The sequence below is a fragment of the Rhynchophorus ferrugineus genome, unplaced genomic scaffold (assembly GCF_030347505.1).
Source record: "Rhynchophorus ferrugineus isolate W39M unplaced genomic scaffold, kcgeb_rfMv2 rfM5, whole genome shotgun sequence".
Taxonomy (NCBI): Eukaryota; Metazoa; Arthropoda; class Insecta; order Coleoptera; family Curculionidae; genus Rhynchophorus; species Rhynchophorus ferrugineus.
In genome coordinates this window covers 26,062,974-26,083,764 of record NW_027472584.1, presented here as the reverse complement: position 1 = coordinate 26,083,764, position 20,791 = coordinate 26,062,974, and the positions used below count along the sequence as shown (strand labels likewise).

The 20,791-nt window shown below is 27.2% G+C and overlaps 1 protein-coding gene across 4 annotated transcripts in view; it reads left to right on the top strand.

Moving 5' to 3' along the window:
- The window catches only part of LOC143197109 (lachesin), a 157,103-nt gene that overhangs the window by 109,792 nt on the left and 26,520 nt on the right, over window positions 1-20,791 (top strand). For all 4 annotated transcript variants that reach the window (XR_013005929.1, XR_013005928.1, XM_076405280.1 and 1 more), the window contains exons 6-7: window positions 12,569-12,736; window positions 12,795-12,920. Coding sequence is in view for 2 of the 4 variants with exons in the window: in XM_076405280.1 (XP_076261395.1) it covers window positions 12,569-12,736; window positions 12,795-12,920 (294 nt within the window). In the remaining 2 variants the exon portion in view is untranslated. The remainder of the gene's footprint in view (window positions 1-12,568; window positions 12,737-12,794; window positions 12,921-20,791) is intronic.

The following is a 20,791-nucleotide window of genomic DNA, read 5'->3' as shown; positions in this document are numbered from 1 at the left end:
GGTTTCAGAGTTAAAGTGTTCCTGCGAACTGCTTTTGCCTGAGGATACGATAAAAAATACTATGGTATAAAAACAAACTTATTTTCTTCTTTAATGCAAAAGACTCTAGTTGACAGAGTCATTTCATGATTTAAAATACAGTTGTTTATAGCGAGATAACCGTTCTGTTATTATAAAAAATATATATTTCTTAAACTAAATGTGTATTTCTAATGATTCAGTTATATTAAGATAAGAAGTATACATTTTGAAAAAAAGAACAATATGATATAACCTCGTATACGACTGATAAGATTCTCAAACAAATAACTGGTTTGATATTCAGTTGGAACTAGATGCAATAATAGATCATAATGTTAAAGAGTTCTGCAAGTGTCTGCTACGTAAGGTAAAATACCCCAAAAGTTTTAAAATGCGACTACTTAGAAGTTATACGACATACGCCATAGTATTGTTGTTCTCTTCCCGCTCCAAATATCGTTTTCGACTTTTACCACTTTCCGTTCGTTCAAAACTGCCAGCTGTTTTGCATGCTATAATGAAAAGACATTTTAGAAGGTTTTCCAGACCGTCATACAACGCAAACAGCCCTTGATTATGGCCCTCGTTTTACTGCACTACTTATAACTTGCCTTCAGTCTGATACGTTCAAATTTTGTCACGTTTTGCCCGTACCGCAAAAATAATACGCGAATAAACAGCTGATTCTCGGATTAAATAATTCAGAATCTTCGAGGCTGAACTTCCGAAATGAATTTTCCTCGAGATTCGACAGTCTCGCGAACCTGGGACACTTTCTATTCAACTATATCTAACAAACAATCGATTTACAATACATCTTTTCATTGTTAACACATTTTCTACAAAATAAATTGAAATAATATACATTTATATAATTTTAATAAAAAGTATATTTTAAATATTAGAAAAATTATCTAATTATTCTTTTGTCTCAATTCAAAACCGTATTAATATCATAAATAACTAATTAAGTGTCATAAATTATATAAGGAAAATATTCCACTGGAACAATTACTAATTATATTTTTTAAATGTATGTCAGTGTCACTAATTTGGGGACACTTGTTGTTCAACTTTATCTAACAAGCAATGGACTTACAATACGTATTTTCATTAATAACACACGTTGTACAACATAAATTGAAATAATATATATTTATATAATTTTAATGAAAAGAATATATTTTCAATATTACTAAAATTATCTAATTATTCTTTTGTCTCAATTAAAAACTGTATTAATGTCATAAATAACTAATTAAGTGTCATAAATAATATAAGGAAAATGTTCCACTGGAACAATTACTAATTATATTTTTTAAATATATATCAGTGTCACTAACTTGGGGACACTTGCTGTTGAACTTTATCTAACAAGCAATAGACTTACAATACGTATTTTCATTAATAACACACGTTGTGCAACATAAATTGAAATAATATACATTTATATAATTTTAATGAAAAGAATATATTTTCAATATTACTAAAATTATCTAATTATTCTTTTGTCTCAATTAAAAACTGTATTAATCTCATAAATAACTAATTAAGTGTCATAAATAATATAAGAAAAATGTTCCACTGGAACAATTACTAATTATATTTTTTAAATATATATCAGTGTCACTAATTTGGGGACACTTGCTGTTGAACTTTATCTAACAAGCAATGGACTTACAATACATATTTTCATTAATAACACACGTTGTACAACATAAATTGAAATAATATCCATTTATATAATTTTAATGAAAAGAATATATTTTCAATATTACTAAAATTATCTAATTATTCTTTTGTCTCAATTAAAAACTGTATTAATCTCATAAATAACTAATTAAGTGTCATAAATAATATAAGGAAAATGTTCCACTGGAACAATTACTAATTATATTTTTTAAATATATATCAGTGTCACTAATTTGGGGACACTTGCTGTTGAACTTTATCTAACAAGCAATGGACTTACAATACGTATTTTCATTAATAACACACGTTGTGCAACATAAATTGAAATAATATACATTTATATAATTTTAATGAAAAGAATATATTTTCAATATTACTAAAATTATCTAATTATTCTTTTGTCTCAATTAAAAACTGTATTAATCTCATAAATAACTAATTAAGTGTCATAAATAATATAAGGAAAATGTTCCACTGGAACAATTACTAATTATATTTTTTAAATATATATCAGTGTCACTAATTTGGGGACACTTGCTGTTGAACTTTATCTAACAAGCAATGGACTTACAATACATATTTTCATTAATAACACACGTTGTACAACATAAATTGAAATAATATCCATTTATATAATTTTAATGAAAAGAATATATTTTCAATATTACTAAAATTATCTAATTATTCTTTTGTCTCAATTAAAAACTGTATTAATGTCATAAATAACTAATTAAGTGTCATAAATAATATAAGGAAAATGTTCCACTGGAACAATTACTAATTATATTTTTTAAATGTATATCAGTGTCACTAACTTGGGGACACTTGCTGTTCAACTTTATCTAACAAGCTATGGACTTACAATACGTATTTTCATTAATAACACACGTTGTGCAACATAAATTGAAATAATATCCATTTATATAATTTTATTGAAAAGAATATATTTTCAATATTACTAAAATTATCTAATTATTCTTTTGTCTCAATTAAAAACTGTATTAATCTCATAAATAACTAATTAAGTGTCATAAATAATATAAGGAAAATGTTCCACTGGAACAATTACTAATTATATTTTTTAAATGTATATCAGTGTCACTAACTTGGGGACACTTGCTGTTGAACTTTATCTAACAAGCAATGGACTTACAATACATATTTTCATTAATAACACACGTTGTACAACATAAATTGAAATAATATCCATTTATATAATTTTAATGAAAAGAATATATTTTCAATATTACTAAAATTATCTAATTATTCTTTTGTCTCAATTAAAAACTGTATTAATCTCATAAATAACTAATTAAGTGTCATAAATAATATAAGGAAAATGTTCCACTGGAACAATTACTAATTATATTTTTTAAATATATATCAGTGTCACTAATTTGGGGACACTTGCTGTTGAACTTTATCTAACAAGCAATGGACTTACAATACATATTTTCATTAATAACACACGTTGTACAACATAAATTGAAATAATATCCATTTATATAATTTTAATGAAAAGAATATATTTTCAATATTACTAAAATTATCTAATTATTCTTTTGTCTCAATTAAAAACTGTATTAATCTCATAAATAACTAATTAAGTGTCATAAATAATATAAGGAAAATGTTCCACTGGAACAATTACTAATTATATTTTTTAAATATATATCAGTGTCACTAATTTGGGGACACTTGCTGTTGAACTTTATCTAACAAGCAATGGACTTACAATACGTATTTTCATTAATAACACACGTTGTGCAACATAAATTGAAATAATATACATTTATATAATTTTAATGAAAAGAATATATTTTCAATATTACTAAAATTATCTAATTATTCTTTTGTCTCAATTAAAAACTGTATTAATCTCATAAATAACTAATTAAGTGTCATAAATAATATAAGGAAAATGTTCCACTGGAACAATTACTAATTATATTTTTTAAATATATATCAGTGTCACTAATTTGGGGACACTTGCTGTTGAACTTTATCTAACAAGCAATGGACTTACAATACATATTTTCATTAATAACACACGTTGTACAACATAAATTGAAATAATATCCATTTATATAATTTTAATGAAAAGAATATATTTTCAATATTACTAAAATTATCTAATTATTCTTTTGTCTCAATTAAAAACTGTATTAATGTCATAAATAACTAATTAAGTGTCATAAATAATATAAGGAAAATGTTCCACTGGAACAATTACTAATTATATTTTTTAAATGTATATCAGTGTCACTAACTTGGGGACACTTGCTGTTGAACTTTATCTAACAAGCAATGGACTTACAATACGTATTTTCATTAATAACACACGTTGTGCAACATAAATTGAAATAATATCCATTTATATAATTTTATTGAAAAGAATATATTTTCAATATTACTAAAATTATCTAATTATTCTTTTGTCTCAATTAAAAACTGTATTAATCTCATAAATAACTAATTAAGTGTCATAAATAATATAAGGAAAATGTTCCACTGGAACAATTACTAATTATATTTTTTAAATGTATATCAGTGTCACTAACTTGGGGACACTTGCTGTTCAACTTTATCTAACAAGCTATGGACTTACAATACGTATTTTCATTAATAACACGCGTTTTACAACATAAATTGAAACGATATGCATTTATATAATTTTAATAACAAGAAAATATTATCAATATTCAATATTAAAAAAATTATCTAATTAAAAACTGTATTAATACAAAAGAATCGAAAATATAATTCAATTGACGAGAACCATTTACTATTTTTATATTCCTGATTCAAGACCATTATTCCTTACAGAAGTTGTAACGTTTATCAAGCCATAGAGTACACAGGTAGTATTTACATAAAATATGTATTTTTCATTAGATCCATTTGTTTAATTTATGAATAATAATTTAAATAAATAAAAAGCAAGAAAGTATATATACGCGCCACTGAACTAATAATCGATAATATCAACATAATTATAAGTTCAGGTAAATAAAAATTAGGAACGTTTTACTCGACTTTATTTAAGATATAACTGAGTTCAGCTTTTAAATGCTCCTAAGGGTAATAAAAAGGGACTCGAGTAAGAAAAGGGAACTATTTACACCGTTACACTTCCCGTTTTGCCAGCTGGTCCTTTCTGATTGCGCAATCAAAGGAAAGAAAACAAGTTGTATACAAAATAAATCCACAAGTGTCATAAATAATGTTAGGAAAATGTTCCACCGGAAGAATCGCTAATTATATTTTCTTAAATATATAAAATATATAAATTAAACGTTTTGAGAACGACTTATTTGAATGTAAAGTAAAAAACAATAAATATAAAATAGGCTAAAAGTGAAATTAATTCAAATTTTATTAAAAAAAAAGAATGAATATCCACTCACAAGCTATTACTATTCATTAGAAGGAGCAACCTGAAAGTTAGCCTTAATTATTACAGACAGAAGGCCGACAGAACCGGGAATATTTTATAAAAGTTTCGAACAAATGTTTTACAAAACTGTACCAAGCGCGGGTGAAATTTTTAACTTATTTGCTTAATATTTATGCCTTGGGTTGTTGGCAGAAGAAATATGTTCATTAAGGTATGCAAAAGAAGCAACTGGAGTATAATGTTACAAATTATGCTTAGTCTTATTTTAATATTTCATCAGATCTCTACAGCGTTCAGCTTTTAAATGTCGAAAGAAAAAGAAAAATTCGAACGAAATATGCAAGAGAGTACCTCCATAAATACGAAAAGGTATCTCTATGTCAAATTTATGCATGTCTAATAGCATTTTGTTTCCGTAAAATTACACATAATTAATAAATTAACAATATATCCTAATAGGGCTCAATTGTCTTTTCTAGACAATATACATAATTTTGTCTTAACATGACTGAGTATGATTGTCACTTTCTCATTGTGCATCTTAATATGATAAGTAGATTATGTATTAGTTGTAAAATTACACATAATTAAAAAATTAACAATATATCCTAATAGGGCTCAAGTGTCTTTTCTAGACAATATACATAATTTTGTCTTAACATGACTGAGTATGATTGTCACTTTCTCATTGTGCATCTTAATATGATAAGTAGATTATGTATTAGTTGTAAAATTATACATAATTAAAAAATTAACAATATATCCTAATAGGGCTCAATTGTCTTTTCTAGACAATATACATAATTTTGTCTTAACATGACTGAGTATGATTGTCACTTTCTCATTGGGCATTTTAATATGATAAATAGATTATGCATTAGTTGTAAAATTACACATAATTAAAAAATGAACAATATATCCTAATAGGACTCAATTGTCTTTTCTAGACAATATACATAATTTTGTCTTAACATGACTGAGTATGATTGTCACTTTCTCATTATGCATTTTAATATGATAAGCAGATTATGTATTAGTTGTAAAATTACACATAATTAACAAATTAACAATATATCCTAATAGGGCTCAATTGTCTTTTCTAGACAATATACATAATTTTGTCTTAACATGACTGAGTATGATTGTCACTTTCTTATTGGGCATTTTAATATGATAAGCAGATTATGTATTAGTTGTAAAATTACACATAATTAAAAAATTAACAATATATCCTAATAGGACTTAATTGTCTTTTCTAGACAATATACATAATTTTGTCTTAACATGACTGAGTATGATTGTCATTTTCTCATTATGCATTTTAATATGATAAGCAGATTATGTATTAGTTGTAAAATTACACATAATTAACAAATTAACAATATATCTTATGCGGTACAATTGTCTTTTCTAAATAGTTAAAACAGTCCTTAAATATACATCATTGTACCTTACTATAACTCAATATAATTGACCCTTTCTCTTTGTGAATTTGAATATCATTATTAGATTATGTATTACTTATAAAATTATATATAACCAACAAATTAACAATATATCTCAATGAGATATAATTTTCTTAGTTGTTTAGAAAATTAAATTAATATAATAAAAAAACCTATAAGTATACATAATTTTGTCTTAACACACCTGAGTATGACTGTCATTTTCCTTTTTTCATTTGAATCTATAAGATGTAAATTATGTGTGTGTATATATAAGCATACAAATATAGTATTAAATATTATAACCTCATTTGAAAAAATTATCATAATACAACTGGATATAATTTCTGGTTTCCTTTTTTATCATTTTCTAACAAATAAAACATAACTATTATGGTTAAATCCAGTATTTTATGTGTGTAGTTTTTTAACTTGTTTACATAGTACATATTTAAATGCAAAACAGGCTGCCGTTTGATTCGAAAGAAGAACAGGAGGTAATGTAGACGCCGTGAGAAAGATGGCTGACATTAATCTTGTCAGAATTAAAGACAAGAAGAAGCTAGTGAGTGATCTGTTTGATTCAACGCCTTTTCGACGGGCATAACAAATCAGCCTTAATTTCGAATTATTTGCGCTGATCGACGCTAAAAGGCCTACACAGCTCGCAAAAGCTCTATCTCGGAAATAGATCTTTTTTTCGCAAATAGACCCCCACACCCTTTAACGTTCACTTCAGTTCAGATTGGTAGTTGATTTAGGTCTTTTAGTTACCCTGTTGTGACTGAAATAAATTAAACCTATCCAAAAATAACAACAATAAGATTGATAACAGCCTATTTTTAGATATCATCAGGTATTATTTATTTAGAATTAACTTTCGAATTAAAAATAAACGATAAATCAATTTTATTCTTAAATAAAAATGGTTTTTCTTTCGGATAGAAATGCACCAGCGGAGTATTCACTGTATGATTCATGTCCGAAATAAAGCATTTAAATAGTCCGGATTTTTATTATTCCTGTGAAATAGTGGTGAACAGGGCGGCAATATCTGAACTGTTTATATTACGGCAGTAGTACAGTCAACAGTATAAATTAGTATCCATTGTATAATAGGAACTGCAAGCCATTTCTGTCAACGTTTACAATGGACAGCGCTCTGGTCGGCCTGAAAATTATACACGACTAAATACAATAGAAGGACAATTTGGGGGGAAAACAGGTCATCTTGAAGTGGTTACCAAGATAAAACGCCCCCTCTTCATCAATTAACTAATTAATGGAATTGAAGACGTGCTGATATTTAAATAAACATATGTTTCGCTGCGGTTCAATCAAATATTTAGATCTTCGTAATTATCACGTAAATAATAATAAAAATATGAAGTGGTGGGAATGACTAACATAAATCCTGATGAGGGGATGCTTGTACATTTATATTTGTGATTGTTTATATGGTCCCTCCAATAAAACGTTTTAAACTCAGAACAGATTTTTCCTGCTCGTTTAACTAACTAGTATTACTATAGTTAAAATGAGACATAATGCTGTCTGATACGTTAAACTGAACGAGTAACTGAATCAGTTTATAAAATTAAGTCCAGCTAAGATAAATAGTAGTTGGTAAAAAGGAGACTTTAAAATGATTATCCAATTAGTGTTAATTTTTTGTAAAACTCTCTTAATGGTGTATACTTATGTTACTTATGTTTCAGTTTATAGACTAGAAATTTCAGAACTTTTACACTGACTTTGAGGAACAAAAGTTATGAAATACTCTGAAACATAATGGGTAAATTAAATAATGCAAAATAGTGTTCTAATTTTGATTAAATGCTGAAAAAAGTCTCTTTTACTTTCCATATCTTTCGTATATAACATACTCGGTATAAGCCATTGAATATTTAACGGATTCTCAAGTGTGACTCTATTTTACATAATTCAAGATAAAAGTAATTTTATTTCGGCGTCCTTTATATTCAAGCTAAGGAAGAGCAATACTGCTGGAGGAGTAAACATCTCTGGTTATTTTCCGCTTCCCAGCACTATTTAGCATCCAGCAGGACTCCAGAGTACTTAATTTGCATCGTTTATTTTCTGACCCATGCTAAACCAAATCTAAATCGGTGCCCGAATTATAACTGAAAATTAGCTAATTGTTTGACCAGTTTGCCTTTACGTAATGTCTCACTGAAATTTCCTCAATCCACCCTCGCTCAATCCGGAGTTGACAACAACAAAAAAAACCGTTTTATCAGGTTAGACGGCAAAAAGCCGAACGAATAGATTTTGAATATCTCCAGGTTCCATTTCCGTTCTTTTACGATGTTGTCAACTGGAAATTTTAAAAGATTAATACGCTTTATTGTGATTTATCGATCTAACTTGAAATTTAATTGTTAAAATGACATTTTAAAGATTATAATTGTAATGCTTTCTGTAATAAAAATATTAACATATTATTTTACATATTTGAATAAAATTTTACCACAATGACAGACTGGACAAATATATAGAAACAAACTGGCCTCCACTATGTGTCAAACTAATCTTTGACACCTGTCTAATTAACAAATTGACAAAACAAAAACGAATTATCGTAGTAAATGAAATCGAAGTAATTATTATACAAAAATCAAAATTTTGCATATATGGATTTACTATCATAAGTATAGTCTCCGATAAAGTATTATTAACAACCGAAAAAAACGGAATATTTTTTTATTTAATCCTATTGAACAACTGTACACCTAATTCTCCATGTACGTAGCTTCCAAAATGGAATAAACGATTTCCAATCCTGTAATTGTATTTTAATATGATTAAAAAGAAACGCTCGTATCGAATCACCATTTTTTTCCGCGAAATCCACGAAATAACGCGCTTTATTCGTTTTTAATTTATCTTTTAAACTTATGAGCGTTCAAAGATTTGCCTCGATAATGATAATAATTCTTAAAATTAGTTTTGGGCCTGTTTGATAAATTCGAATGATGGTCGGTTTAAATAACAGCAATAATGTCATGTGAGTAACAGTAAATATGTCAGTAATGCCGTGACAGTGAAATAGTAACTTTTCGGAATTTGAAATTGTTTAACCAAAATCATTTGCAAACGCGACATATCACGAAAATAATTATATCAAATCAAATACGTTACATTTCCTTGAAAATACAGTATTTTAGGAAAAGTAATATTTGGAATGATTCATTTTGATGCTCCTAGTTTATGGTCTTTTTAGTAATAATTAAATAGCCCGTCAATAATAATATATAACATAAAACATTGATAAATTTCACTATTTATTGTTTGCCATAGGCGACACATCATTTTGTGAAATGCATTCTAAATAAAAACTGTAAAATAATGTTTTTCATAAAGCAGTGTTCAATAAATAATAATCAATATGAATTTATAAACTTTAATGCATATATATTATACAAACTTTTTTCTTAACATAACTGAGTATGATTTTCACTTTCTCATTATAAGTTCGATCGATTCGAGTTAGATTTTGTATTACTTATAAAATTACATATAATTAATACATTAACAATATATCTTAATTTGGTGCAAGTTTCTTGTCTAGTTAATTTAGAAAATCTTTAAATATACATGATTGTGTCTTAACAGAACTGAGTATGATTGTCACTTTCCTTTTTTCATTTGAATATGTATGATGTATATTACGTAATTTCATGTATTCTTTCTGGTATATACATATACATATATGTATATCCGTGATATTTGATGATGATTCGTTTTGATATTTGCTAGTTTAAGGTACTTTTAATAATAAATAAGTAGCCCGCCAATAATAACGTAGAACATAAATCATAAATTTCACTATTTTTTTGTCTGCCATAGGCCATACATAATTTTCAGAAATTTATTCCAAATAACGAATACAAAACGTTGTATTGCATAGAGCAATGTTCAATAAATAATAATCAGTATGAATTTATAAACTTTAATGCTTATATATTATACAAACTTTTTTCTTAACATAACTGAGTATGATTGTCACTTTCTCATTGTAAATTCGAATATTATAGTTAGATTTTGTATTACTTATAAAATTACACATAATTAATACATTAACAATATATCTTAATTGGGTGCAAGTTTCTTGTCTAGTTAATTTAGAAAATCTTTAAATATACATAATTGTGTCTTAACAGAACTGAGTATGATTGTCACTTTCCTTTTTTCATTTGAATATGTATGATGTTTATTACGTAATTTCATGTATTCTTTCTGGTATATACATATACATATATGTATATCCGTGATATTTGATGATGATTCGTTTTGATATTTGCTAGTTTAAAGTACTTTTAATAATAAATAAGTAGTCCGCCAATAATAACGTAGAACATAAATCATAAATTTCACTATTTTTTTGTCTGCCATAGGCCATACATAATTTTCAGAAATTTATTCCAAATAACGAATATAAAACGTTGTATTGCATAGAGCAATGTTCAATAAATAATAATAAGTATGAATTTATAAACTTTAATGCATATATATTATACAAACTTTTTTCTTAACATAACTGAGTATGATTGTCACTTTCTCATTGTAAATTCGAATATTATAGTTAGATTTTGTATTACTTATAAAATTACACATAATTAATACATTAACAATATATCTTAATTGGGTGCAAGTTTCTTATCTAGTTAATTTAGAAAATCTTTAAATATACATAATTGTGTCTTAACAGAACTGAGTATGATTGTCACTTTCCTTTTTTCATTTGAATATGTATGATGTATATTACGTAATTTTATTTATTCTTTCTGGTATATACATATACATATATGTATATCCGTGATATTTGATGATGATTCGTTTTGATATTTGCTAGTTTAAGGTACTTTTAATAATAAATAAGTAGCCCGCCAATAATAACGTAGAACATAAATCATAAATTTCACTATTTTTTTGTCTGCCATAGACCATACATAATTTTCAGAAATTTATTCCAAATAACGAATATAAAACGTTGTATTGCATAGAGCAATGTTCAATAAATAATAATAAGTATGAATTTATAAATTTTAATGCATATATATTAGACTATAAAAAAGGTTTTTTTTTGCTTCGTTACACAAAATTAGTTTATAAATGTTATAGCACGATGTACTTTAAACTATTGCATCACATTATATATAATATTATGTTAATGAACAATTAATAAGTACAGAGACACAAAATGCAGTTATTTCTATTTGGAATAGCTTGGGTAAATTGAAAAACCGTTTACGGGCAAGATGCTTTTGTTCTGACTTAAGACTGAAACTGAATCGCCCGAAGGATTTTTGCTGAAATGCCGAAAGCATATTACTAAGGTATTACTTTATCAAAAAAGGGAAATATTGAAGAAAATGGATTTGGTTGTTAAACGTATTATTTTAACAAGATATCTCGCTACTTATTCACCTTGATATTGATATTCAAATATAGTTGGTTATTATGATTGACACCTCTGTAATTTCAGCTAGAGTGAAAATATGAAATTTGAGTACTGGAAAATATTGAATTTACATTTAAAAAAACTCTCAAAAATAATTCACAATGTATAGATATAAATTCATATTTTCTTAGATTATATAACAGACGTTTTAATTGAAATTTAATAAAGACCAAATCCGGAACGAAATCAATGAGCAATTAGCCGTTACAGTTTTAGCAAAATCCATCAAGTCTATTACTTTGTAAAATCAGGAACCTGTGCTAGGCGTTTGGGTCTTTAACTCGGTTTTCAAAACAAAACTTGGAATAGCCGGAAACTAATATAAGCTTCGATATTGTTACAGTCCTTTCAATGTTATGGATAGCCCATCAGCTGCTCTCTCGGACGCATTTAACCAATTCCGCAATTTGAACCTAAAATTTCGTTTAGTTTTTGACTGGTTTTACTTCTTTGTTTGGGTGGTCACACAAATTATTCTATTTATTGTATTAAATAACAAAATGTTAATGCTTGTGTTTTTTATTGCAGTTCCTCCGATGCTTTGGATACCCCATCAATTAGTGGGTGCTCCATTAGCTTACTCGGTCACTTTGGAGTGCTTTACCGAAGCACATCCAAGTTCCCTCAACTATTGGACTCGAGAGGACGGACAGATGATTCATGAATCGAGAAAATATCATGCAGAAAACATTATTGGTAGGATACAACAATCTCTGCAAGAGTAAAGTGTCTGATGGAGGTTTTTTTAATACAGGAAATCCAAGTTACAAGACTCACATGAGACTAACAATAAACAACATCCAACAGAATGACTACGGGACATATAAATGTGTCGCAAAAAATCCTAGAGGTGAAACAGACGGGACAATCAGGCTTTACAGTAAGTATTTACTGATATTTAGTTGATTCTAGATGATTTGGGTTAAAAATCAACAAAATCCAGAGTTTACAACAATTTTCTCTTCAAATTGTCATATAATCCTGACTTATTATTAACAAGAATATAGAATATATCAAGTCATAAACATATGCTTAAGATTCGAACACCTATATTAACATTATCTAGTTAACATCAAATATATGAGAACTAAGAAATAATGGAGTATCGTTATCAATAAAATTATGTTCCTAATCTTAAGGAACTTCATTATTTCAATAAATATTTTGTAATCCAATGTTAATTTAAATATCATTGTATTTTATATTAATAATTTTATTTATATTTATATATTATTTAATAATTATATATATATTTAATAATTTTATATATTTTAAAAAGAATAATCAGAATTAAACTATAAAAAAAGGCTCTACCAACTTCTTGAGAGAGATTGCTAAGTTTTGAACAACCATATAGACCGGACCTTGCTCCGTCTGACTACAATTTGTCCCGATGTCTGTTAAAAAAATTTAATTATATAACTCTGGCATCTAAAGAAATGTATTAATGCAGAAAATAAGGGAACTACTTTTTCTCCAAGTCATTATTTGTCTATAACAAGGCTTAAAGTTATTTTTATTAACTGTCGAATATCAGTATATATATATATATATATATATATATATATACGACGAAAAGTTTTTATAGGAGGAAGTGGAGTTCAATAAATAAAGAGTGAAAAACCTGTTACAGTAGTTTAACATTTATTGGTTAAAAGAAATTTATATAAATGTTGAAAAACGATACGGTTTCAAAACAATAAATTATCAATTTATAAAGCAATTTGCTGTAAAAATAGATACTTTGGAAAAGCAGCCTGTCGTATATATCTGATATCCGCCTGAAAGAAAAGTAATTTGCTAAGAAAGTTCTATACAACAATAAGGCCAACAGATGTACTGCTGTATTTCATATCTTATGAATTTTAGTTGCTTTAAAAGTCAAAAAGGCTGCTTGTTTCCTCGCGGCTAATTTTTTTCCCTTCGTATTTTAGCAGAACGTGATTTTAAATTTGAAATATTGTTACGTTTTAACGGGCACAATTTTGATAATCTCTCGTCCAAGATATTTTATAGCCTTTAAGATACGAGTTTATTTTAAAACTAGAAACATGGAGATTTCTATTAAACGGACAATCCGACGAAATATTCCCTATAACAAATAACAAACCAGTCTTACGTATGGCATTATATTGCACAGATCAAATAACTGTCCCGGAAAAAGCAATATGAGGAATATTTTCATTCGGGCATCCACAAATGCTCGTATTTACCCTAAATCCGAAATATCTTGACTTGCATAATATTTGAACGTTGAGCTAATAAATAAAAGAAAATTCTCCCTTAAATTTTGCTGATATAACCTCGCGAATATCAATCATATTATTTTACCCCTACAAGACAATTAATTCAATTCAATTAATAACAACATGGTGAACATATTTTTTAATAGCGTTAGCAAAAGGTAATTGAAACAAAAATAAACGAAATTTACCTAAAAAAATGCACCTCATTCTTTTTATTATTGTTTATATCACACATCATACAGATCACAGATCTTACAGTTTCAGTCAATATGAATATTTAATGTGTCCCAAATAAAGTACTAATAGATAATAACAAAATATAAAAATGACTATACAAAAACAAAACAGGAAAACTATGAAATATTTCAATAAATTTGAGTGAAATTTTGGAGGGGCCGAATCGGTTGCCGTTATAAGTTAGATAATATGTCGCGATAATATAAAAACAATGGACATATTCAGTTTGCTATTATTCCTGGCATTGTATCTAGTTTCTAAAGCCTAACCAAAAGCCGAAACATATAAACCCATCTTAGTGCCTTCTTGTCTCGTTGTGCTTCTTCCCAGAGGTCCTTTTTCAACTTAGTACGTGACAAGATTTACAAAATAACATCATGCTCAACACGTGTCGTCGCTATAGCAACAGTTTGACTCGGACGAAAGGCTAGATAGTTTGCTTGCTGACTTTTACTCCTTACTGTGATCATTCTGTAATAATGCGCCACATGTGCCGTTATTCCCTGATATTTTTTGGCTTTGCAGCTCTTTTTTTACAAAACGATAATAACAATACAACTGATACGGCGTCTCAAAATTCCAGCTTAGTACGAGAGCATATTATCGTATTAGTTGTTTATTTATTAATTATTACAACAAATATTATTCATACTATATTAAACATACAATCTTAATTCCTTATCATTTTTTTTTAATCTAATATTACTATTGTTATTTAATTTTATTAAAAACGCCATATAACTAAATTATATAACCATAATTATCGTTTTTATATTTTGACTATCTTGAAATTTCTTTTATCTATTATGTTATGCCATTGCTAAAGGATAACCCAATATGTCCCATAGTACTCGACATATTTATATATAAATTGAGTTCATTTGGTGTGGAAGGATCTTCGTTCCTTTTTATTATCATACTAGTCCAATAATTGTCATGTCATCTCAATAATTGTCAAAGAAACTATACAGACTAAAACATATAATTATGTTCTTCCGCTTCTCAACCTCTTCTTTCCATTTGATCTCACATCCTTTTTCGTGCATTTGTTATCATCGTTCATCAGTGTGTGTAAAGAACTTTTTATTCATTTTTATTTAATTTTTTAAAAATTTTTTCTTAAATTATTAATTATTAGTATTCTTTTGCATCTTTTTTCATGATAGTTTGCTCCATGGTCATTTTTTGCTTTCTTTGTTTTTCACTGTTTTTTTTTCTCTCTTTTTGTTCTTCTCTTTCTTTTTTACTATATTTTCTATACCCGTCATCAATTTCACTCCTTTTCTCTACTCTAATTCCTCCAAAGTCTATACATCCTCATTCATGAATGCCTTATAACTGTTTCAGTCGTCCCTAATTTATCTGATTAGATATTCCTTCTCTGTCCCTATCTAACAAAATGTACTACCATGGATTACTTTTTTTATTTTACTAATTATTTATTATTTTTAATTTAATATAGTCCAGAACAATAAGAAAAAATATTAGCATTATTATATCTCAATTTTGCATCAGTTTTATTGGATCGAGCAAAATATGGATTGAAAATAAAATGCTCTCGGTCTATTATTTTCTGTGTAGTCGTTACGAATTTGAGGCCGAAGACCCGTAACTCGTCTCGTTATACAAAACTTGCAGGATGGTTTTATTTTTCGTCAGTGACATTAATGTTGCAGGATCAAGACGGTTAGGTCTAATAACATTGTCGTAAACTACCCGAAAACGCTATTCCGAGCGATTATTTTTCCATAAATTGGTTGTAATTGGATGATAGAGTGGCTTAAAATCAAAGTGCTACACTTTAAGTTAAAAAATCCATCTGGCACGTTATAAAAGAGACGACATTTTTGTAGCTGCATTAAATTTTATGGAGCATTACAAGTGGTAAAGTATTTTTATGCTATTCCTAACTAAACCTAACAAAAACACTGCTACATATTAAACAAAAACTATCAGCTGTAAATCGAATAACACTCTCTTATAATTTAATTGTTAATTTAATTCTAATATTCTTTTTTTCACACGTCTCTAATTTTATTATAACAAGGCTAGACTTTAATCTTACTGGATCATCCACATCCAGTCCCTCATGTATTGTGTGGTAAGTCTATCAAGTGTCACCGAAGTCAACATGAGTGAAGTCAAGACCTGAGGAAAGCAAACGGCACGAAGACTTGTAGAAGTGTAGCAATGTTTTCAACAAACAGAACTAGTTTATTATTTATTACAGAAATTGAAATAATACTTAACTAACTATAGGCAAAAGAACTCTTCAATGTTAGATTATCTTATAAAAATATCTTTATATTTAATTTATTGTGCATAAAAAATATGAATATAGATAAAAATATATTTTTTGTTGTTCATAAATTTTGCAGATGTGATTCGCACTTCTTTATATAATTTTTAAAGCCAGTTTCTCGTCCCTATTTCTATTTCTAGATTACAAATTTCAAATTTAAATGATATGATCATCCAATTTTCTTTATTCTGTATAAAAATATATGAATATAATTAAATATATATATTTATTCAGTATAAATTATATATTTTTTTATTCATAATTTTTAAGAATATGATGTACACTCAATTTTAATGAACTAAATAAAGGATCTACTTTGATTCGATTTCTCCTAATTTATTTTAATGTAAATTAAACTCAGCACTATTCTTTTCCTTACTTTGAAAGAACACAGCTGTTAATGCATATGTTAAATTATAAAATATACTGTAACTGCATAATTAAAATATTACATACTAATTAAAGGAAATTTGTTATTCGAAGCAACTAAAATAATATAGTTTCTGAATTAATCCAAGATTAGTCACGGTGGTAAACGCTCTTTAACTTCAAGCTTCTGTCTAGAGCTACATAAGACGCGTTTGCTACTGACGTTTACAGCGGCTTTATAAAATCTAATTCACACCAAAATTCAAGTGTTATGTAAAGTTTGATGTAGCCTGAACTGCAGTAAGCCGGATTTTGTATCTTGCCATATTAAAATATAATAAGAAGGAAATCCTGTTCGGATATTTATCGATGAAGAACAAACCTCGAATATTTTCGGATAGGAAATACAGTAGAAATTCACCCCCTTATACGTTTTAATAAATAATCAGTCGGTATATGTGTGGGGAATTCAGATTCTCTTTTCCATCTCTCAATAAAATCCGCCATATCTTTTTAGGCTTTTACACACCATATTGGAGATAATAGCAATTGTTTTAACTTTATGTTGTAAAAATACACACTGTCTAAAATATTCTTCGCTGTTATAAAATAAGAGAAACAAGCGACAAAATAAATAGGGACGTTATATAAGGCACGTAAAATTGTGAATTTTTTTCGGAATATATCGTGACTAGTCCAATAAAATGTAAACTATAAATGTGTTAAGGTCTTCTATGGAATATAAGATTACCAGTGGGCTTTTCTTTCTATATATTCGAAAATAATATCTTTTTTACGTATGTGCCCATTCAATTTGATATGAATATCTAATGTAACAGTTTTATAACATATATAATAAATACGGGGGACACTATGTATTATCATCATGTTTCTAAAAATCACTTAAACAATGTTAATGTATGCCTACTTGTCTATTAATAAATATATCGATGATTTATTGTCAATTTTGAATATTTTGAATTAAAACTAATTCTAAATTTAATTTTAATAGTGTTGCATGGAAAAGCGGTGTTACGGCTAACACGCAAAGAGAATATACGTCTTGGAGAATATATGCACCTTCCTTATATGAAACTAATTTGATCAACTGAAACCTATTGAGCAGGTATATGTCTATATACTCTACAATTGTGCTACATACAAATGTGCTTATGCTTGTTACCATGGGAAAGCAGTTGCCAACGTCATGATTATTTTATATATGTCTAGGATTACAGGATAAATCTATTACCGTTCAAAATACAAACCTAATAGAGATACATAGCTATTAATAAATAAAATGCATTATATCGTTGTATAACATCCTACTATAATTTTTGTTATATATATATACTTGATATTGAAACATTTGATACATAAAACTACTTACAGAAATCATTGGTAAAAGGAAAAGTTCGTATTATTCTTGAGTTTATAATTAAGTTTCGGAAAATCGGCTATAACGACGCATTCAAGACGAAAAAGGATTTTCGTGCAATATGTTCCCTATTCACGTCCTAACGCCAAAAAAACTCGCTAACTAACCACGATTGAGAAGTCGAACATCGAAATTATAAAATTTGCCGCCTAAGCACATATTTAGCTGTTCTCTAGATTTTTCTACACTAGCGACAACCTCATTCCTGTTCCGTGAACGTAAGCTCCCGCGGCTAGGTTTGAATTAAAAATATCGATACTTGAGATAGCGATTTTATCAACTGCTGAAATATTTTAGAGGAATGAAATTTTTCTCGAAAGATTTTATGTTCTTATTTTATTAACGGTTTTCCTGTTCCTATCTAATTTATATAATCATAATTAACCAGCATACGAACAAAGCTTTTTAGTTTATACCAAACTAATAGTGTCTGTTTTCATATACTTCTATAATTATATAGAACGGTTTAAATTTAAAAATGTATTTTTGCCTTCACAGTTTTTAGTTTGTTTTAATACAATTAATAAACAATTTTTACTGCTTTTCTTATGTAATATCTATATTTTTTGTCTCAAAACAATAAAGATTCTAAACATATTTTGGCAAAACAATCCTGTTTAATATTGGAACGGACGGACGAAGCAGTTTTGTCATATTTTTAGTTGAGGAAAGTTTTGGCGGTTGTACGATTATAGTTGTCACAGGTGCTACGTGAGGTTGCCTGCGAAAGCCCACATGTCAACATGTTGTGACCAACCAAATGACGGTATTATTTTACCATAATTATGCAGATAGGTTTGCACAGTTTGTCGGTATTGTAATATTTAAATTCCTTATATTACATCGCTTTCTGTTCAGTCTACATAGATCACATTTTGTATTCTCGAATCTAATGTTGGTTTTTCTCAATCAGTGAACCGAGATTTTATTTTTTCAATACTTTTGTTTGGAAAAAAAATATATTCATATAATACCCATGACATATTATATAAAAAGTTAATATGGAAGTAGTAGACATATTTTTATTCATGGAAACTGACTGACAGTTTAATGTGATAACATTTAAAATACAAATACGGGTATTTTCACCAAATTTAAAATATATATTTATATATTGAACTAAAAATATCTCGACACGAATCAAAAATCAACATAATTTAAATATAAATACGCAATATATATTTTATTTTAAATATGTAACGTACAGATCAAGTTACATCATCAAATGAAAAAACAGTGACAATGAAAGGAAATAATTTCAAACGTTATAAAACACTAATTCTATTAAAAATAACTAAGCAGGGAAACATTTAAATGAGGTAGTGTATATATAATTTTTATTTTCATAATTTTTAAGAATAGGATGTACGTTTTATATTTAACGCACTATCTCTAATTATATTTTTATAATATTATATTTATGCATATATATCTAAATATTAACGTAGGATTTGTCTCAAAACTATTAGTTCATACAATAATAGAATAATACAATCGACAAAAAGTAATACCTGGTTATACACAAGAGTTTTTCAATGTTTTCGAGTTAAAAAAAACACTTTATAAAGGGTTATATTGGATGAATGTGACATGATTCCCACATTTCCCCGAAATGTTATTCACTCATTATTATTATATTCATTCCGTATTACTATCTAATCAAACTATCCTAATGATATATCTATTTCGATTCGATTTCTCCTAATGTATGTTAATTTAACGCAACTGTAAGCAGGAGTTTCCAAAATTAAAAAAAAACTTCTATTAATTCATTGAATTGGGCTAAGAACAAACCCAGAATGAAAATAAGTAAAATAATAATTTTTAAGAATATGATTCGCACTTTATATTATTCTTTCATTATCATATTCATCTGGACATAATTTTGTTTTCTATTCTCAAGGATATGATTTATACTCAATTTTATTAAACTACTAAATGATATATCTATTTGGGCTTGATTTCTCTGAATGTATGTTAATGTATTTTAATACATTTTATCTCTAAAGATCTATGTATATTATAATTGTACAGGTATATCTAAATATTAACGTAGAACTAACAGTAATGTAAGGTGTCGCAGGATATAGAATTACAATTGGTGATTTGATAGTGAAACAACAGGGTCAATTAAATGTTTAATAGTTTGTAAAATATAT